The sequence below is a fragment of the Indicator indicator genome, chromosome 2 (genome assembly GCF_027791375.1).
Source record: "Indicator indicator isolate 239-I01 chromosome 2, UM_Iind_1.1, whole genome shotgun sequence".
Classification (NCBI taxonomy): Eukaryota; Metazoa; Chordata; class Aves; order Piciformes; family Indicatoridae; genus Indicator; species Indicator indicator.
Window position 1 is genome coordinate 28,962,638 of NC_072011.1, and position 23,187 is coordinate 28,985,824.

The following is a 23,187-nucleotide window of genomic DNA, read 5'->3' on the forward strand; positions in this document are numbered from 1 at the left end:
GGTGCTGGGCAAGCAACCACTGAAGTGTCAGTATACCTCACGCTTGGCTGGATCTTTCCACAGCAGAAAACTTAGCCATAAAGTTGGAATTCCACTCAGCCACTTCCATTTTTATGCCACTTACTCCTTCCACAGCTAGTGTTTCCTTTTCAGTGCAATGGGGCTTTGTTCAGAACTCAGTATAATTATTAACCTTATTCATTCAAGCTTTGGATGAAAAAAGAATAGTGTCAGTTTTAAACCCCAAACTAGTGGTAGTGGTAGGTATAAAATATTTCCAGGGTTGGAAACTCTGGCTACCTAATACAAAGTCTTGCTTTCAAGGCGTGGGATTATTCTTTTCTGATTGATTTGTGGTTATCTTCTTTTCCATTCTAAAAGTTTACCATTGTATTTCTTAGCTGCTTCTTCTAGTGCCTTTGAAGTTAATTTCATGATAAATCTTATATTGGGATCCAAGTGATTTTTTTTCTTTTTCTGTTCTGCAACTTCCCCCAACATACTTATTTAGTGCTTATTATACAGAACTACTTGATTAATAGACTTTACATTTCAGTTGTCATCTTTAAAAGGAGCAATTTCTGCCCATTCCTTGCTTATAAGTAAACTGCTGCTTACAACATCAGCTTGAAAATCTTCTCCTAGAACCATTTGACATTCGTCAAATCCACAGCTCTTCCTTCTCAGGAAAGAGTTCTTCAAGAAAAGGGTTACTGGTTCTCAACCTTCAGATTTGGCTCTTAGCCATAGCACTAAATTGATTGTGTGATGTTTCATAAAGTTCAATATTACAAGCTCTTTACCCCAAGGTACACTTTCAGAGGTAGACCAGTTTGGCTTGGATGCACAGCCAACATTTATTTTACACCAATTATGGATTCTGCCTTCTGATCAACAACTGATTTGCCTGAATTTAGTTACTTCAAAGTCTTGATTTTTAGTATTATTGCAGCTGAACCTCTAGACTTTTAACACTTAAACTCTGATAAGACATTTTCCATCAAAATGCATTCCAACAGCTGGACCACAGATAAGGATGCTGCAATGCTACAGTCAGCTATGTTCTTCAGTACAGAACTTCTTTTTTGCAGAACTGTATTCAGTGCTAAACATGAAAATATTCTTAATCTGGATGAAACATTTAATAAGGTATACCATTTAGTTTAATATAGCATTGCTGAATGCAAAGGGTAGAAATACAAAATGTTCACCACAAGATAGTAATTAACAATTTCTCAGTTCAAACAACATACACACAAGGAATGAAACATCCAGAAATTCTAAAATCACAACAACACTAGCAATTGTATTTACAAAAGGAAGTAGATATGTAAATATGACAATATATCCACATGTAAAGAAATTATACTTATTCGAAAAATATTTTTTTAATAGTAGCAGGTACAGACAGCGTTGAAGAGGTAGTAAAGAGGGGGTACTGTGCACTCCTTTATACATATAGTGACTACTGTTTTATCTTTAAAGTTAGGGAGAAGTGTAGGAAGGCGAAAGGTTCAATGAAGTTTCAACACATGAAAACAAAGGTAAGTCTACAGGATTCAAAGATGTATACAAAGAATTCATGTGATAAACTAGTTGAAGGGAAGCTCTGATTTCAAGATAAAACTGCTGCTGCACTATAGTTAAACAATTATGTTGAAATATAATGCAGTTAATATAGTATTAATGACCAGTTAAAAAGAAAAAAGGAATTGTGATTGACTAATGTCTAAATTCTTTGGTGCACACTTTACCTATCTGAAAGGCTCAAGCACACAAAAATAACAGTTTCTCAAAACATTGAGATAAAGCTATTTTACTATTTATTCTGACACAGCACCTTTTAAAAAACATGGCTTTTTAAATCTTTCAAGCCTTTGAGTAATTACAGCAGGTCTGAGCCCCTTGCCATATCCTTTCTCCAACTTAGTTCTCTTAAATTATTTGAATTAGGGGTCTACCCAGGTAATATGAGGTGGTCGTATGTCTTCCCAGCCTTCAACAAATATGTTTGCAACAGTTCCCATGCCAGAACTCTCCTCTGTTGGCAGTTAGAGCACTTGTCTGTAGCATGGAGCATCTTGCATGGGCTTACAACTGACACAATAACCACTTCATAGCTGGAAGTGAATGAACTGAGTTACAGCTGCACAGCACATTGACAGATAAAAGAGAAGCAAAAAGCAAGCTTACAGTGAAGATTTTATGTATTTTAACTACAGAGGCAAAAAGCAATAACTTACTTGTGGAGATGAGGGACTAAAAGTCACATTGATGACAGAATCCGTGTGTCCATCCAGTTTGTGTAAAAAAGTGCTTGAACGCATTTCATATATGTAAGCCTAAAAACAAATCACATTATGTTTTCACTTTAAAGAAATACCACATTTCAGAAGCACTGAGTTTAGAGGCACCAAGCACAGGAAGACTACAGATTCACTCACAAAATTTTCCTAATAACTAAATAGATATGAAAGCCATCAACATCTTAGAGCTTATTTCTATATTTCAGGATAATTTAGCAAATCTTTAAGTTAACCCAAACAGAAAAAAGATGTTTTAAAAAATAATGAAAGCTTTTCCCCTTAAATAACTAAACATTAGGAATATTTCAAGTAAGCAAGTAAAAAATGACCCTTTTAAAACATGTATTTTACAGATGTTCCTCAGAATTTAAAACTTTTGAGTAGAAATCTGTAGTATCTACATCAGTTTCTAAATTTGAAAATTCTTATGTTTGTCACTACATTAAACAATTTGTCAGTTTCTGTGTAAGTCTTCACTTAGAATCCAATAACAAATCAATAGCATAAATGAATGATGCAGGTATTATCAGTAAGAAAAACATTATCAGCATCTCCTTCTCAACTGACAAAGTGAGAAGTGCTTTCTAAGGAGTAACTTGAACTTAGTAGTAGAATAATTATATTCTTATTGGTACAGCCTCAAATAACAATGTGCCAATGCCAAGCTACATTAAGAAACCAATTCAAAAATACAATGAAAGTAACAGAATCAGAGAATGTTAGGGGTTGGAAGGGACCTCGAAAGATCATCTAGTCCAACCCACCTGCCAAAGCAGGATCACCTATACCAGATCACACAGGAACTCATCCAGGTGGGTTTTGAATATCTCCAGAGAGGGAGACTCCACATCCTCCCTGGGCAGCCTGTTCCAGTGTTCTGTCACCCTCACAGGGAAAAAATTCTTCCTCATGTTTTCATGGAACTTCCTATGCCTCAACTTCCACTCACTGCCCCTTGCCCTGTCATTGGGCATCACCCAGAAGAGCCTGGCTCCATCCTCTTGGCACTCACCCTTTAAAGATTTATAAACATGAATGAGGTCACCTCTCAGTCTCCTCCAAGCTGAAGAGCCCCATCCCCCTCAGTCTCTCCTCATAAGGAAGATGTTCCATTCCCTTAATCATTTTTGTGGCTCTGCGCTGGACTCTCTCAAGCAGCTCCGTATCCTTCTTGAACTGAGGGGCCCAGAGCTGGACACAATATTCCAGATGTGGCCTCACCAGGACAGAGTAGAGAGAGAGGAAAACCTCACTCGACCTACTAGCCACATCCCTTCTAATATACACCAGAATGGCATTGGCCACCTTGGCCACAAGAGCACACTGCTGGTTCATGGTCAACCTCCATCCTCTAGGACTCCCAGGTCCTTTTCCCCTTCACTGCTCTCCAACGGGTCAGTCCCCAACCTACACTGATCCATGGGGTTGTTCTTTCCTAGGTGAATGACTCCACACTTGCCATTGTTGAATTTCATTAAGTGTCTTCCTGCCCAACTCTCCAGCCTGTCCAAGTCCTGCTGAATGGCAGCACAACCCTCTGGTGTGTCAGGCACTCAGAAGAACACAATTATCAAGGGAGATATGTATGCAAGAGGAGAACAAAAAGCATTATGAACTGCACTGCAGCCTCCAGAATAGGATACCCCTTCACACCTAACTGAAGAAAAACAGTACTCATGAAAACAGGGAGAAATCATTCTTACTGAAGAATGCTATGGACCTCTTATCAAAGTGATTCAAAAGTATCACAACACTCAGTAATGTCACAACACTTCTTAGGTGCTTGCCTCATGAAAGATTCAAATCTTGTTCATTGTAGCTATTGTACGCATTTACACTCCCTCTGGAACTGCGGCAATGACCAAAACAGGACAAATATGTCATGTTTCATAAAACAGTACAGAACATTTTTAGATACAAGAATTTAAAGAGAATAGAACTGACTGGGGAAAATACTTGAGAGAGTAAAATCATCTCTAAAATTCAGGTGTTTGGTACATAACAAATCCTCTGGACTCTGCACAGCTGACACATGGGGAGCTAGTAAAATAGATTTACAAAATTCCTATTGCAAGTAATTATTTCCCTCAAAAAGCTTTTGGAATGCTTCCGTCAGTTGTCCTGCCTATACAAAGATCAGTCTTAAGCACAGAGGTACAGGCAGCAGACACGACTATGCTTCCTCTCACTCATTATCTTCTCTCTTTTTGGCCTCAAACTGCCTTACAGTCACTTTTCCTGGCTACTCTCCTCCCTCCTTTTCATGGAGTAGATGCAAAGAAGCAAGAGTCAAGGGCACAAAATGCTCTGAATTACAGATTTACTAAGCCTTCCCACAATTAATGAGCCAAGAAGAAACATGGCTCCATGTTTTAACCAAAAGAACATACATGGTTAGTGAAGCTGAAATTTTTCCATTCTAATCTAGTGGCTTACAGAACTTTTCTAAACTTATCCAATAAAAAAATAAGTTTCCATTCCAGGTTCTTAGTTTAATTTAGGGAAGAGGACATTCATTTTATGATTTAATCTCTGTGTCCCCTTTTCCTCTCTGTAAAATAGATGTGGAATTTCACTAGTGTTTTTAAGACGAATCCAATGTTTGTGGAATCCAGGTATTCTAGTAATTTATGCTTTCCCACACAGTTCCTAAATCAACCACTTGGTTCATACCTTTCCTTCAAGAAATACTCTGAAGCACTTGTGCAGCTTCAGTAGAATCTAGCAAATGCATACTCGTCTAAAAAGAGATGCTAGCTAATTACACTTCTCAACCTAAAACCCATTTAAACTCTTACCTCCCACCTTTCAAGAAATGATTCTATGTCCTGAGGTAGAGGTCAGGCTAGGACACAGCACTCTTCTGAATTGTCACACTGTCTAATGAGAGTCAGTCAGTCAGAGAAAAGTAATGACAAGAAAGTACAGATAGAAGCCTACCTGTAGCTAACCAATGAAGCATCTTACAGCATAGGAAAAACCTTTACTCTGATCTTTACTGCAGAGATTACTTTCATACTGAACAGCTGCTAGACAAAATACACAGAACATGGCTAGGAAAACAATTTTCCCACTGTACTTAATTCTTGCAATTCTACCCTAACAGAACTAGTATTAAGTTTCTTTCCAATAGTGTATTTCTAGCCCTATAAATCTTAAATATTTATGTGTGGTTGTTCAGCTTCAACAGAAAAAGTGACCATGTCACTGACCATGCCAGAATAGTTTATGGTGTGGCAGCTATCATCTCTTCCAATAGCTGTGCTTAAAGAAATAGCAAATATTTTAAATCAGAGTAATTTTGACATGTAACAGAATAAAATGTGATTAAAAGAAAAATATCACTATAAGAAGTGTATAAAATCAGTTTCTATTTAAGTAAATCTAGTCAGATAGATATTTAAGCTAGTCAGTAATAATCTAAATGCTGAGAATAAAAGTTGGTTTAAGATTGAAAAGAAACTTTTCAGTACATGTACTTTTAACTCCAATAGTCTAAAAATACCTAAAAACCACAGCTAGCAAAGAAAATTGCATTTTTACAGAAATGACATTCACAAGTGAAATAACTTCAGTACAAATATATTTTTACTATAGCCTGCCATCATCATAGTTTTACTACATTTGATGTCAGTCAACTTGTTTTTCTAATCTATAGTTAGATTAAAGAAGAAAAGTAAAAAATATTAATTCAGCAACAGAGGAAGAACAGATTTTCAGCAGATTAAATGCAATAAAAAAAAAAGAAAAAACAGTCTAGGAAGAGTTATACTCAAAATGCATATGTGCATATAATCTGTTACAGAGTTCAGCTAAAGGTTTGGAGATTTTATTGGGACCAATTGCTTGTAATAAAAGTACTATTTCAGTAGATATTGGTATTTCCTTTCTATTTCTTCCCAAGGGTCAGCCAAAAGTAAAAATAATTTACCTGTATCAATTGCTTCCAAACAAGTTTCCTACACCCATAACCACATACTTACTTGTGTTTCCTTTCACCTGAAGCTTGAAGAAAATTTGGAGCAGTCAGTCCTCATTAGCCTACAGTGTAGGAGTGTATATAGCACCTTACATGTTTACAGAAGCTTGTGCTTTCCTTAAATTTGCAGCAAGAGACAGGGAAGAAGGGTGAAGGTCCCTCCTTGAGGGGAAGGATTTGCATCCAAATGGAAAACTACTTAATTCCACTACACTGGTAGAGCAAGTGTACTAAATAAATTGACTCTTTATCTGTAGAGCTTCACTATACATTTTTCCTGTGTTCTCATACTCTGTCTTCAAAGCAAACTTGTCCCCATCTGTTCCCACCATCCCCTGGTCCAACTCACAGCCATATGCATTTAAGTCAAACTACTTGCACTTTCACTCCCTCCTAGAAAAGAGGGGGAAGGCAACTCAGAAAGAGAAGCACTGAAAGCATAACAGAAAATATTTACTTGGTATCAGCTCCTCCACAAGGACCAGAAAAGCAACACCATTTTCAAGAAAACTAATTTTTAACAGCTATGGCTTTAAAATAGACCACATATTTTACAGATTCACATAAAAATGGAAAAGGACATTGGTATCTAACATGTAATTGTACCTCACACAAATAGATTATTTTCTTCAGAAGTTTTGCATGAAACGGCCAAAATTATCCCTTTCCTGCAACTGTTTTTTTCTAGTATTTCAAATGAGCTGCAGAAGACAGAACTGTTAAAGCCTCTTGATATAAAAATAAATAATTTTTCTTACAATTAAATGAAAGACATGGATTTACTAAAAGGACATTTGACTCCATCAGTGCCATCAAATCTGATGCACACTCCCACCTGACAATTGTTTGGCTTGCACTTCACCATTCCTGTTTACACTGGGGCATATCTCCCACATAACCATATTGCTTTCCTTAATCTTATGCTGATTACTTACACTATAATGGAAATAACAATCAGCCTGAAGCAGACAAACAGTGAGGAAAGGTTCAGCCTAAAATGTTCTCAGTTATAAGCAACTGAAAACAGAATTGTAGTGGAAAGTGCTAGACTACCTTAACTATGGGCATCAGTGCCAAATACACATGTAATAAAACAGATTTCACAAGTATCCTGAGCACTGATTAATGCTCCTCAGTCTCAAGATTTCTTACAAGCTTGCCATGTTAGCATGGAAAGTCTATTCAAGCCTGTCACCAAAACACCAAATAGGGCAACATTCCCTGTCAGAGTCCTTCTTCTTTCTAATGTCTCTTATGGAGGCAGTCTTTCCAGTAGTCACAAGAAATCGCCCACTCGGTTTCCATCAGAGTTTCTTCACAGAACTACAAAAGGAGTACTAATGAAAATTAATAATGTTATTTTTTTATTAATACAGTTAATATTACCAAGATCAGTCATCTCTCAAGATGCAAGAGATACTTTTCAAATTTATTAGCATGCTGGCAGTTAGAGCTAACACAATTTGGATTTTCCACACTAAAAAAACAGATTACATAAACAGATCTAAACCTTATCTCAGAATTGCCTCTAAGCCTCTCTTAGAAACTTCCCATTTAGATTTTTCCTGATTTTAGTTGCTATTTAATTAGCCATTTTCAAAGCCTCATATGATTGTTTTTTGCCTGCCTGTGTAAAGAATTATTTCCTGAATATTATTATTTGAAGAATTACTTGTAGAATTATTACTTGAACATTTTGTTCTAAGAAAATTTTCCTTATCTCCCATTATGAAGCAGTATGGTTGGATCACAGCCACTCTGGAACTTGGGTTTTTTCTGACTGCTGTTAAGACTCTCTTCTGTATCAACTACGCTAATAATTACGTTCCCTTTCTGTGCACTGGTGTTGACTGATAGAAATGCTGCAAAATTCAGATGATGCAAAACATCCTCATTCAGATCTTTAGGCATAACAGAGAATTTCATTAGCTTCACATAGGATTATACCATTCTAATAAACTTGTGTATGTACTAAGGATACACAAAATTCAAGGCTGTCCTGCTTTGAGGCCAGACAGATCCTCTCTTGCCCTGAGAGGGACAAAAGAATGACACTCACACAAACGGATTGGAGAGTGATGGAAAGTTTAAATGGAAAAGCAATTGCTGAAACTACAAAAACTACAAGCATAGTGGCAAAGATATCCCAACACGTACAGAGTCCCTTACATAACACCCAAAGGCCTCCCAACTCTTCCCTTCTCCCCACCTGAGGGTCTGTCCAAAACCCCCACGGCTCTTTCTTCCCCCCACCACTGCTAGGCTAGTCTCAGGCTGGCCAGATCTGAGGCTGTGCCTCCTCTTCTCCTCCTGGCATTAAGCCTAGACAGGCCTAAGAGGCCTTGAAATACTCCCCCACCATTACCCGATAGGGAGCATCTCCCACGGGAGCAGAGAGGGAAGAAAGAGGAAGATAATGACTTTGCAGATGGATTGATGGGGGCAGGATTTATGGGTAGAAATATGCCGTTTCCTGTGTCCACCTTACTGGGCTGGACACTCGGGACACTGGAGGTGTAACTTATGTGGCAGTAACAGGAGGCACCAAGCCTAAAGTGCCACAAAGGTATACCCAGAGAAAACACAAGCCCCATGGCATTAAATCTACATGTATTCACTTTTGTAGTAGTTAAATCAGCACATGCCTATAGCCAGTGGAAAATCCTCCACTACTCTCAACTGCAGGTCTGGTTATATGGTGATCAGGTCTGAGGTGAAGAGGCATATGTAGAGCAATAGCCTGAACTGATCAAGAAGCTAACAAGAGCAGCTAATGCTCACATAATTCCATTGTTCATAAAATAATCTACCAAGGCTAAAATTTTCTGTTACCTTCAAAGATATACCCAAAGAGCCAGCAAACTAACAGCACACTGTAGAGTCATGACTATTTAGAAGTAATATTTATCACTTTCCTCCCAAGATAATAGGCCTAAAAGCCAACTAAACTACCAAAAAATCCAAGAAACTGAAGTTGAAGAGTAACGAAGATGCATTCTTTGGAAAGGGACAGATTTTATCCAGCAATAGATGGCAGAGAGGTAGTCACAATCGCTGTCATTCATTGCCTGCTATGGATTTCCTTCTGCTAAAGTCCTGGTTTTCCCACAGTAAATATTACTAGCACTATTTTCCTCAGATTTTCTCTCTTAAAGCCTTAGTTAAAAAATATGAACACATAAAACTTGAGCAGTATATAATTGAGATACCAGTGACACTGAAACCAAAATACCTCACATAGTCCTCACCACTGCTTTATAAAATGCATTCTGTTCTGTAAGTCCTCTTGGTATGAAGTGTACAATAGATACATGATACAAACACAATAAATGTTAGACAGTATAACTATTGGACATCTCTAAAAGTAATTTCCCAGGAAAGAAAATATGCTCCCATTTTTCAAAACCCAGTATTAAAGTCACCATTACAACACACTCTATTGTATCAAAGATACCTAATTTAAACAGTGATACCTCCATGATGCACTCTCAAGAGATAATGAGCTACGTATTTTGAACCACTAGGAAATCCTGTCTTCCTCATTTACATACACCCATACCAGAGAATCTTTCTCACACCCCTGCCTATTCCCTGGTTTTGTATTTTCTATTCATTAGTATCTACAGTTTCTAGTGAAATTGTGCTCTTAAGGGGAGAATGAACAACCATATTATTCTCTCATTTACATTAGGGGGTTCTTAGGGAGGGAGTTAAGTTTGTTTTCTTCATGTCTGCTTCAACATTGCTTGTTCTGAAATGCTCTCACACCATTGTCCCAGGAAGATAGCTGCAAGACCACAAGATCTGTGATAGTTAGCAGATGTGTGGTTAGCAGCTGCTAACCACACAAGGCCACAGGTTCAAGAGTGTTGTAACGCTAGCTGGAGCTCACTGTGACTTCAAGTTGTAGCACTCCTTTCACTCTGGCTTCACAAAGCCAAAACATACGTGACTGAGCAAGGCAGATGAGTTTAATGCCAGCACTGCATTTTGAATACATTTGAGTGACAAAATAAGAAATATTATTATTAAAGCTAGCCATCTTGATACAAGAATATACAAAAGTAAACTGAGTTCTGATATATGCGTATGTTTCTTGTCCTTGTTAAAAACATTATTAGTCTAATTCGACAGGGAAAGCCATACAGGTGATATGCTATTTGAGACAGTAAATTTTACAACTAAATATCTGGTAGCAAAACATTAAAGTATCTTGCTCAGCAGAACTGATATTCTATTTAGAATTACAAGTTCTGTAACTACTTAAAACTAAAGCGTCAACTAAAAACAAGTTATACAGTCTGTATTATGCCAAATGAAGTATTTGTAGCTGAAAACAACTGAGGCTCCAAGTACTATCAGTTCCAGGTTTGCATCCAGCCACCACTCCCAGATTTGCAAAATTCTTTGGCTATGCCCCCTTACCAGTACATTTCCAGCATTACCTGTGTACCAGGAATTTAGCCTTAAAACAGTTTCATACAAATGTTAACTAACATTCAGGAATTAACAATTGGTTAGTACACTATTACTATGTGTAAGCATCAAATTGCCTTGTCTCATGTTACTCCTTTCAACGTTGAGAGCCTTTGCAGAAGAAAACAATCTTTATACTCTCTAGTTTTGGTACATTCACAGTTGAAAAACAAATTTAATCCTGGATTTAGAATGAATTTTGAATACAAAGTTGTAGGCAAAAACCTGTATTTTGACAGAAAGTGTTGACGTGGACACAGTTTTAGTCAGCAAATTCCATTTCAGCACTCAGGGTCAAAACGTACTCTTAAAGTCTACAGCTCAAAGAGAGCTAGCAAGAATGAATTTGTAAACAATTAGAGAGCCAAATCTTTGCTGTATTTCCTAACTCATTTCTGGAAACTTGGAATTTATTCAGAGAGCCCTAAGTTCTTCAAAGACAAAAATTATTAACCAAGTTAGACATGAAGTAAAACAGTTAACTAAAAATACATGAAGATAAAACATTTGCTGTTTCTACTATGTAAAGTAGCATTTCACATTGTCCAGATATTTTTGTCCTTTTAGACTAAGATTTCTTTATTCAACAAATGTTTAGGTAAACATTTTTGTACAGAACCCAGCAAAGTGAAACTTCAAACCCAATTTGGCAGCATCTTAATACTATGGTCTAATATCCAGAAACCTCTAACTGTCCACTTGCAAAATAGTTAGAAGTTAAGATATTATGTCTATGCAATTAAGAAAAACGTTGAGTCATGTCATTTATAATTGTCCTGAAGGGTCAAATCCCCAAACATGCCCTAGCTCACACAATGGGCTAAGCACCTGTGAATGTACTAACCTGGACAGTTTGTGGGGTCCAGATGGTCAAGGCAAATGCATAGCATATGTGATTAACATTGTAAGCACCCCTGAATGTGCTTACCTGGACACTTCCTGAGATCCAGATAAACATGTACTGTGTGTAATTAAGTTTGTAGCACAGCTGTGAACTGTGTGTGCCCCTGGCCATGTTTGGATATGCCCCATCACATGCCCCAGTTATCAGAGTTCTGTGTTACCAAAGGGCATTAATTGTCTTGGACAGTATTTAAACCAGCCAAGAAGTTAGGCAACTTGCCTTGTTCTCACCCAGACAGCAACAAGAGCCAAATGCTGCCCAAGTAGCAGCTGAAGAACTTGCTCTAGCAGACCAACAACTTCACCCAGGCCTTGCACCTGGACCAAGGCAGAAAGGGGAAAGCTTCAAGGGAACTGAACCCCAGTAGAGGCTGCAGCCCAGCGGGGGAGTACACAAGAGAGAGGCTCCCTAGCCCTCTCTGAGCCAAGGACTGCTCCAATCATGGCCACAGCATTTGGGAAGATACCAGACAGAGGAGCAAGTTGTGAGTACCTGGCTAATCTGTCACTTAATCCCATTTGTGGGAAACCCACAGGTCACAGCAGCTGTATTTCCAATTTGAATTGCTGTATTGAAAATGTTAGATCTGTGTTTAAATCATTTAACTGTCTTTATATGTGGAGCGTAAAACCCACAACCAAATAATTGAACCTGTGAATACATTTTGTAAATAAATTACGGTGGTGTTTGAAGATACCACTGCCCAAGATATTAATTACAAAATATACATTTTTTTATACAATAATGTTAAACTATTTAAGATGAAGAGAAGATCTACAATGTTTTCTAATCACAATGAATTATGAAAAGGATATTTACAGTTCAAAATCACAATACCATGGGCATCTGTTTTGATTGTACTTTCAGATCCTACATAGATCTTGGTAAAGGTCCTCTTAAAGAAGTTGGAGTCAGTTATGGTTTGAAAGTGTTCCCCTAATTTACAGTATGTACAAATCTCATATCAATACAAAGAAAATAATTTCAAATAAAAGTGGCTACTTCAGTCACACAGAAGCTATACCAAGAAGCTCTCATATAAAATAGGTCATCTACTTTGGAAGTAGAGAAAAAGGCAAACAGAATTTGTACTACTTTGTTTGCAATAATATATTTTGGCTTTTTGATCCTATGCCCTGTAGGAATATGCGTTTGATTTTGCTATTTATCAAAATACAGCCAACATATTCCTCTATGTCAAACACCTTAGATACCGTGAAACACAAATCACATAATCACAGAATCAGTAAGGTTGGAAAAGACCTCAAGGATCATCAAAGTCCAACCTGTCACCCAAGACCTCATGACTACTAAACCGTGGCACCAAGTGCCACGTCCAATCCCCTCTTGAACACCTCCAGGGATGGTGACTCCACCACCTCCCTGGGCAGCACATTCCAATGGCTAACAACTCTCTTCATGAAGAACTTTCTCCTCACCTTGAGCCTAAACTTCCCCTGGCACAGCTTGAGACTGCGTCCTCTTGTTCTGGTGCTGGTTGCCTGGGGGAGAGACCAACCCCTTCCTGGCTACAACCTCCCTTCAGGTAGTTGTAGACAGCAATGAGGTCTCTCCTGAGCCTTCTCTTCTCCAGGCTAAACAATACCAGCTCCTTCAGCCTCTCCTCTCCTGGCTTGTGCTCGAGGCCTCTCACCAGCCTCATTGCCCTTCTCTGGACATGTTCAAGTATCTCAATATCCTTCTTAAATTGAGGGGCCCAGAACTAGACAATGCACTCAAGGTGCAGCCTAACCAGTGCTGAGTACAGGGGGCAAAGGTAGTTTCAAATTAATGTCTCAATTATAGCCCAATTCTGTTTCTTTTCTCTTTAAAATAAAATTAAAACAAACAAAAAACCACCCCATTTTTTTGAACCAGAAGGTGCAAGTATTGCACTTTATAAATTGAACTCCAAGATGATTGAAGATGCAGTTGTTAGTCAACGGAATGTCACATAACTTATTCCCAGAATGTGTTATTTCAAGATAACACTTTGTACACACACTGATGAATTTTTAGGGATCTTTTTTGAATTCCAATGGATGTTTACTTACAGAATACGATCTTAAAAAATATGTAGATTCTTCATACTCTTAAAACTATTCCAGTCACAAATTAGTGTATCTGCCAGGACGTTGTGAATTTAACAACACTAACAGACTACAACACTAATGGACTATTCAGTGCCGTGTTCAGTTTTGGGTTTTTTTTCCAAAAAGACACACAAAGTATATCCAGTTTCAGTATTTCAAAGAGAAGCTTCTTAAAAATTGCTCAAAACTGTATTTTGTCCTAACAGTACAGTTACAGCAAGAGTCTGAAACTTGACTTTGTTTTCCTGAAGGAACAAGAATACTAAAAGACATTTACAGGCATATGATGCAAATCATGTAAAATTCCAACCCAGGAGCTACACTAAAAAGCATTGATTGACACTGTGCCCACCACGGACCATACGCCAAATGAAGACCAGCTAGCCAACTTCCTATCATGAGCAAACACATACCAAAAATTTTGAGTAAGGGCAAAATCATGCCCTATATGCTTTTTTTCTAGAATCAGTTTTATTCCAAACAATAGCCTTAACACAAGAGAGGAGACATAAGATCCTGTGACTGCACCTCTTTTAGGTTATCCAAAAATCAACCTTAATATTAACAATATTGATATCATCCTTAACTAGTAACCTCAAAAAAATACATTTCGAGAGGATAATAAATATATCATGAGACTAATTTTAGATGCATTCTGTTTCACAGACAAAGAAGCCTTCTGTATTGCAAATTACATTTTGAAATGTTCTTTACCAGAAAATTGAAAATATATATTTTATCCTGGAAATGTCAAGAACATGTTAGCTCTTGCCAAGCCTTCAACAATCTGCCAATAAAATTTCTAACCTTCACACATGATTGGAGCCAGCATTTTAAAATTAACCACAACAGTACATTCCTCTTGTTCTGAATATGACCAGAAACACTGTGCCATAATCACATATTCATAGAATGGTCTGGGTTGGAAGGGACCTCAAAAGGTCATCTGGTCCAATCCCCCTGCAGTGAGCATGGACACCCTCCACTAGATCAGGTTTCCCAGAGCCTTGTACAGCCTGAATCTGAGTATCTCAAGGGAAAGTGCCTATCCTCCCTGGACAACCTATTCCAGTGTTCCACCACCTTCATGGTAAAGAACTTCTTCCTAACATCCAATCTAAACCTACTCTTCTCTAATTTAATACCATTGCCATTCGTCCTATCACTACAGGCCTTTGTAAACAGTCATGTTTTATTATATTCTGTGCTATCACGTTTTACTCTGTTATCGTGCTGCTTTCATTAACTCTGGCCACAAAAGTGAAGCTGTGCTCTTAAACGTACACAGGTTGCATATACGTGCTAGCAAGGAAGACTCATAGTGGTAAACAAGGACAGAAAAGCCTTACAGAATGTCCTGCTATGTAAATGTATTACCTAAAAATAGCTGCCTTTGGGACACTTATGACACTTTTAGTTCAAATCCAAGAAGAAGAACATTTATTCATAGATAGCTGTAGCAAAAGGAGAAAAAAAAAAACAACTAGGTATCTAAGACACAGTTGGCTCTAGCTCTGTAAGGAGCTCTGTCATTTTCACCAAACCTTTGGTGATTTTAAGGAAACTACCATTCTCTGTGTAACCTCCACCCTTATATGGATATTATTATTCCTATATGTTACAGTCGAGAGCTGGAATCCCCCTCCCACACTGACAACAACCAGGCTAACTCAGTCTGGAAGCAAATGAAGCTGTTTTTACAGGCAAAGCTACAATCTATGATGAAATGCAATGAATATGTACAAATATACACTATTCACAACATTTACTAATATGTACAATCAACAGAAAAACACAACAAAGCCCTCTGGCCCCGAGAGGGGATGTGCTTCTTTCCACCCCCCACCCCTCACCATGCTTCCCAGAGCAGGCAGAAGGCAAGAAAGCCAAGAAGCCGAGAGGTTTGTTAAACTTAGCTTGCCAAGGTCAGTATGCGAGCATGTGTTATATCCAGCCAGAAGAATGGAGCAGACAGACTGAGACAGACTGCCCGACTGCCTGTACCTTTTTTTAAGTACTGACTCTTAAAACATTTCTATCTCTCCAATGGAAGTGTTTGGAATAATCATTATTTTGTTTGCTTACCTCCAGTTGTGATTTATTTACATTCTTTCACTTTTCTGCTCGAACTTTGTGAAGAAAAATTAAAGAGACAGTCTTAAAACCATCACACTATAGGAGAAACAGACAGAAGCACAAGACTGCGTATTCCTGCTGCTATAGGGCACAACCCAGTAGATGAACTCATACCTCCAGCATGTTCAACCTTACAGTAAAGGCAAAAACTTCCCAAGAAAAATGTAGAACACATTAAACAAATTTATTCTCTTATTTCAATCCTGACTTCACAGTTCCCTTCACATATGAAGAACTCAACAAGATCTCTTCTCACACAAGCTTCAGTCATGTTCCTTCATCTAAGACAAGATTAATTTCTAGGGCTTAGCCTGTTCACCTTCCATCACAAATCCTGATGATTCACCTAGAATATTAAAGAGCTTTCATTCTCAGCTGTTTTGAAAGGATGTGTGAACCCAATCCCAGTTAATTTTAGGAGGCCTATATAATACCTATCTCTTAGCAAACAAGAGCAGCACTGTGTCAAGAGTACAGAACTTACTGAATTAAATTTTTTAAAATACTAAAAAACATAACAATACCCTTTCACTCTGCACACCCTGCTAATTTAAAAGAAGAAGAGGAAAACCTGTCCGAGGAGAAAACACAAAGTCACACCATGATTATGAAAAGTTCTAATTACAGTAAATGATTTTTCATTTTGTATTCAATTGACTGGTTCATAAGAAAATAGTATTAAAAGATTTATCACCATGGATTTATGAGCTTAAGGGAATGAATACATAGTTCTGAACACTTCCTAATGGTGAAATACATACACACTACCTAAAGATGTGCTACAGAGGATACAATTCTTTCTGTCTGTCCTGGGTTACCACAGCTCACTCCTTTCTCCGCACAAACAGAAGGGAAAGTAACACAAAAAACTCTGGGTTGAGATAAGAAACTTAATGAGACAAGATGCATAATTACCTTAGCCTACTTGCAGAAAAGCAGCACAAGAAGCAGAAGCAGCAGCAAAAGCCAGTGATAAAAGGATTCCCCCTACCCAAGCACACTGCAGACAGCACGGCAAAAAAGCTCACCATCCCAAACCCAGAAACTGGAAGCAGCAACTGGAACAGGAAGCCTCTCATGTTACAATCTGAACTTCAAGCCCCATGATACTTTGCTCCAGGCAGCACTTTCGTTTTGAAGCTGGCGTGATGGCAGCATGTCATTGAATCACAGAATCACAGAATGTTAGGGGCTGGAAGGGACCTTGAGAGATCAACTAGCCCAACCCCCCTGCCAAAGCAGGATCACCTATGCCAGGTCACACAGGAACTAATCCAGGCAGGTCTTGAATATCTCCAGAGACATTATATAATACATAAAATTATATATATATAAAATAATGTATATTATAATATATATAATAACATATATAATATCTCCAGAGATATTCAAGAGGGGGAGACTCCACAACCCCCCTGGGAAGCCTGTTCCAGTGTTCTGTCACCCTCACAGGGAAAAAATTCTTCCTCATGTTTTCATGGAACTTCCTATGCCTCAACTTCCACTCATTGCCCCTTGTCCTGTCTTTGGGCATCACCCAGAAGAGCCTGGCTCCACCCTCTTGGCACTCACCCTTCATGTATTTATAGACATGAGTGACGTCACCTCAGCCCCCTCAGTCCCTCCTCATTAGGAAGATGTTCCATTCCCTTAATCATTTTTGTGGCTCTGTGCTGGACTCTTCCAAGCAGTTCCCTATCCTTCTTGAACTGAGGGGCCCAGAACTGGACACAATATTCCAGATGTGGCCTCACAAGGGCAGAATAGAGAGGGAGGAGAACCTATCTTAACCTACTAGCCACACCTCTTCTAATACACACCAGAATGACATTGGCCACCTTGGCCACAAGGAGCACATTGCTGGCTCATGGTCAACCTTCCATCCACTAGGACCCCAAGGTCATTTTCCCCTTTACTGCTCTCCAGCAGGTCAGTCCCCAACCTATACTGATCCATGGGGTTGTTCTTTCCTAGGTGAATGACTCCACACTTGCCATTGTTGAATTTCATTAAGTGTCTTCCTGCCCAACTCTCCAGCCTGTCCAAGTCCTGCTGAATGGCAGCACAACCCTCCGGTGTGTCAGGCACTCCACCCGGTTTGTCAGCAAACCTGCTGACAGTGCACTTGGTGCCCTCATCCAGGTCGTTGATGAATATATTGAACAGTACTGGTCCCAGTACCAACCGCTGAGGGACTCCACTAGTTGCAGGCTTCCAACTAGACTCTGTCCCATTGACCACAACTCTCACTCTTCTTCCCTTCAACCAGTTCTCAAATCCATCTCACTACCTGATCATCCAGACCACACTGCTTCAGCTTAGCTGCAAGGATGCTGTGGGATAGTGTCAAAAGCTTTACTGAAATCAAGGTAAACCACATCCACTGCTCTACCATCATCTATCCATCTGGTTATGTCCTCATAAAAGGCTATCAGGTTGGTCAAACATGACTTCAGCAGCAGATTCAACTCAACCCATGACATTGTCTTTCACAGCACAATTCAGAGTCAAGCACTACGAAAATATTTAGAAGCAGGCTTTTAACAATTACTTTGAAAACTAAGATTTGGTTGCTAAGGATTTTTCAGGCATGATAAAGAACATACAGATCAAGAATCATGCATAATTGCCAGATATAAACGAAGCATGTGAAAGTATAACAGACATCAGTTTTGCAAATTAAGCTGAAGACTAAAAATATGTATGCATAAAACCACTGCTTTGCATACAAAAATAAGTATATCCTATAGTTTAGGAGGAAAATAAGCAAAACTATTACTTACATGTTTGTCATCTGATCCACTGGCTATAAACCGTCCACAAGGAGATACTGCAATTCCACATGGATAGCAGCGGTTAATGTGCCCTTCAAAACGACGTTCACACCTTCAGACAAATATCACATCTATTTAACACCAATTATTGCCATTTTTATTAAATCTTGCTGATGTTTTATATGGTTTTCTTAGTCTACAAATTCAAGTAAGTTTTTGCAAAATGAGTATGCTTGGCCCATTTAAAAATATTTTTGAGATGAAAATTAATATCTATCTAAAAGATATTCATGGTTGTAAAAATGTGTAACATCTTCATAGTCACTACAAAACTAAGGAAAAATAATCTTTAGAATCACTTCAAAGTTAAAAGACATTTCAATACAAAGTTCAATCCATTCGGAATTACCATTTATATATATACACCTCATATATCATGGTTTATTTTTATACCCACAATGTATCATAACCTCTATACTGATTTTGCCTTTATTACAAATGCTATCAATCTGCCCTTCTTACAAAACTTGTTAATATACCCCACAATAATACAGGCAACAAAGAGTAACATCTCGGCCAACATCTATGATGTACACTTTTTCCTGGGCAGTGAAATAAGATGCTGTCTTAATTACCACAGAATCATAGAATTGTTAGTGTTGGAAGGGACCTCAAGGATCATCTAGTTCCAAGCTCCCACCCATGGACATCTCACACTACATCAGGTTGCTCAGAGCCACATCCAGCCTGGCCTTAAAAACCTCCAGGGATGGGGCTTCTACCACCTCCCTGGGCAACCTGTTCCAGTGTCTCACCACCCTCATGGTGAAAAACTTCTTCCTAACATCCAATCTGAATCTACCCACTTCTAGCTTTGCTCCATTCCGCCTAGTCCTATCACTACCTGACATCCTAAAAATGGTCCTTCTTGTGCAGAAATCTCTATGTTTGTATTACTGTGGCAGTTTAGGTTGGGTGTCTCCTGTTACTGCCACAGCACTCAGCTATCCCTTCGGAACCCATAAAATGCCCACATGGTCGCCCCAGCAAAAAAACCTTGATCCCAACCACCAAAACCAACAACACCCAAATATCCATCTTAACTTCTCCATCACTCTCCAATCCGTTTGTGTGCCTGTCACTCTTTTGTCCCTCTCAGGGCAATAGAGCATCTCTCTGGCCTAAAACCAGGACAATTACCTTGGTGTTCTGTTTTATGCATGTATGTGTAGGAATGCACTGAATGCCAAGTTGATTTCATTCACCCAGGTGTAAGAGGCAGACAAATAAAAGCATTTCTTTGTCACTGATTCAATGGCTGTACTTAGCAAAGCATAAAAAGAAGACACTTTTGAGTGCATGAAGATACAACATTTTACAGAGCCTCTGAACCTTCATGGATAGCCTATATTTACCTGGATTCTTATAACACAAAACTACATTTGTCAATGGACATCAAGGATACAGTAACCAGATCTTCCACCTCAGGCTGTTTCTACTGTAGAACTTTGGGTGAACACTTGTTATACTGTTAGGATCTGCACACCCTCCCTCCCACACCCCCAAAAAAAAAAAAAATCAGAAGATTCCCCTCCTGGAATGGAGGGTTACCTCCAGACTAGCTCAGAAAATGTTTGGAAGCAAAATGAAGCTATATTTACAAAAAGTGAACTAAATATGGAATTATATAAGGTGATAAGACATATACAAAATATATGTACATATATTTACAACTTATCAACAATACATGGACACCCTTATTCCGCTTATTCTAGTTCTCTTATTTCATAGTGTTGTTTTTTATCACACACACACCCTCCCCCCCCTTTTCTTTTTTAAAGTAGCAACAGGTGGTGATCAAACATTTTAGATATTGTAAGTTATACATGGCCAGGTGCCATGCTGTCCAGCTTCCTAAGAATGCATTTCTGGTCAGAGTTTCTCAGGGGTTGCCATGACAAACATCTGGTAATTGTATGGAAAGCAAACATCCAAGTTTTCCCTATGTTCTCCGTTGTACAGCTTTTAGTCTATATTCCAAAACGTCCTTTTTTCTTTTCTTTTTTTTTTTCTTTTTTTGTTGCAGCAACTTGCAGAATATTAGGGGGGAAAAAAGTGTTCAGCATCTTAAAAGGTAAAATACCAGCATTGTGCATGTCTTTATAAAGCAGGGAATACTCTCACAAATAAGTGCATTTAATTCTACTTGCTGCATTAAAACAAACAAACAAATCGTCTTGACCACAAACAAACTTCTCTTTTAAACCACTTTTTCTGGTATTCTGTTACCTTGTCCCAGTGCTCTGGTGTTTGCTCAAAGAGCCTTTAGTGCCAGCAGAGCCACTTAGGCTCTACAAAATCCAAACATAATTTGACAGTAGTAGTAGCTACCTTCTATATTTTGTATGCATAGGTTTAAAATGAAACACACAGCAAACCATTCACATAGGAACCCAACATGTTTCCACCAATAGCATCCAGCAGGGACCACATTCTCCATCCTATATATGCTTTCATGCATCTCCAGTACCAAACCTGGAGGAACTCCAGACACTGCTTTATCATTTTTTTTTTCTCCTAGAATACAAATAACAAGGGGGGGGGGAAATAGGGCAATTAATAGGATCCTCACAGTGAGAGTAGACCAAGAAGTAATGAAATTCCACATATGTGTATCTCACTGATGATATCAAGCAGTGGAGATGTGAAGAGAAAAGTTTCTGGAAATTGAAGGGCCATTCATTCAAATTGCACATCTGATTCTAAGGCTTTCAAAGCACAATTGTTAGAAAGAGTATGACATGAGTTCCTTGTGGCTGCAGGAATTCTACTAATACATTGTCAAGGAGGCTTATGATCTAGTTACACAGGACTATAAAACTAACTGGAGATTTTACCCTAACATCTAAAATTATCTTTATACAACCAGCAAGTCTTTTCAGAGGCTAAAAGAGCATCAACTGATTTCCCCTAGAATCATGCATCAAAGCATTATCACGCATCTATTCTGCAGAAGAAATTCAGCATGTTTGCTGTGGTCCAGTAAGCACCCACTGTCTTTTTTTTTTTCTCCAGAAAAGCATGAGAAATGGCTATTGCAGCAGCAAAGAGCATGAAAGCAGCTGAACCTTTATTCCTTAACCTTTCAGAGTATGAGTCAGAAAGAAGCTGCTCCTGCCACCGAAGGTGTTAGTGTGGTCATGGTTGAGGGCTCCTCCCAACACTTTGTCCCTACCAGTCTCATTACTTGCAACAGTAATCTATCAGCTGTCACATCTATCTCCTCAGGCCTACCGTAATAACAGCCTAGACCTCTAAACTGGGATGGAGTAACTTTTCCCTTCCCTCCCCATCTCTAATTAGATAGCAAAGACATCCAACAGCATAGCACGTTGTCTCATTCATTCCTTCTAAATCAGTTCCCAATTTCAGCTGTTACCATCCATCCTGCTCTCTTGTTCAACCTCTAGTTCCAACCCACCCACCATGGGTGGGGACACTATCCACTAGACAGGGTTGCTCAAGGCCTCATCCAACCTGGCCTTGAACATCTCCAGGGAGGGGGCATCTGTAACTTCCCTGTACAATTTGTTCCAGTGTCTCACCAGCCTTCACTGTAAAGAATTTCTTCCTAATATCCAATCTAAATCTACCCTCCTCAAGCTTCAACCCATCCCCTCTTGTCTTATCACTACAAGCCCCCACAAAAAGTCCCTTCCTGGCTTTCTTGTAGGCCCCCTTCAGGTACTGGAAAGCTGCTATAAGGTCTCCCCAGAGCCACCTTTTCTCCAAGATGAACAGCCCCAGCTCTCATAGCCTGTCCCCATAGGAGAGGTGCTTCAGCCCTCTCATCAGCTTTGTGGCCATCCTTTGGACCTGCTCCTGCAGTTTAATGTCCCTCTTATGCTGGGGGCACCAGAACTAGATGCAGTACTTTAGGCGGGGTCTCACAAGAGCAGAACAGGTCACCTCCCTTGTCTTGCTGATCACACTTCTTTTGAGGCATCCCAGGATATGGTTGGCCTTCTGGGCTGCAAGTGCACATAGCCAGCTTGTGTTGAGTTTTTCCATCAACTGACACCCCCAAGTCCTTCTCCTCAAGGCTGCTCTCAAGCCACGTCTCACATAGCTTGTATTTGTGCTTGGAACTGCCCCAAGCGAGATGTGAGACCTTGCACTTGGCCTTGTTGAACTTCATGAGGTCGGCTTGGGCCCACCTCTCATTCCTGTCCAAGTCCCACTGGATGGTTCCCTCCAGCATGTCAATGGGACCACACAGCTTGATGTCATCTACAAACTTGCTGAGAGTGCACTCAATTCTGCTGTCCAAATAGCTGACAAAGATGTTAAACAGCACTGGTCCCAGTACTGATCCCTGAGGGATCCCTTTAGACACTGAGTCATTGATCACAGCTCTTGTGAGTGTAGCCATCCAGCTAATTCCTTATCCAGCAAGTGGTCCACCCCTCAAGTCCATGCTTTTCCAATTTGGTGACCAGAATGTCATTTGTGAGTGTCG

General features: G+C 39.1%; 1 protein-coding gene across 1 annotated transcript in view; it reads right to left on the reverse strand.

Annotated features, from left to right (window-relative positions):
- Positions 1–552: 552 nt before the first annotated feature.
- The window catches only part of WDR27 (WD repeat domain 27), a 68,860-nt gene continuing 46,225 nt past the window's right edge, over positions 553–23,187 (reverse strand). The window contains exons 22-24 of the mRNA XM_054396746.1: positions 18,678–18,780; positions 2,244–2,342; positions 553–696 (exon numbers count right to left, since the gene is read on the reverse strand). Of these exons, the coding sequence (XP_054252721.1) occupies positions 553–696; positions 2,244–2,342; positions 18,678–18,780 (346 nt within the window). The remainder of the gene's footprint in view (positions 697–2,243; positions 2,343–18,677; positions 18,781–23,187) is intronic.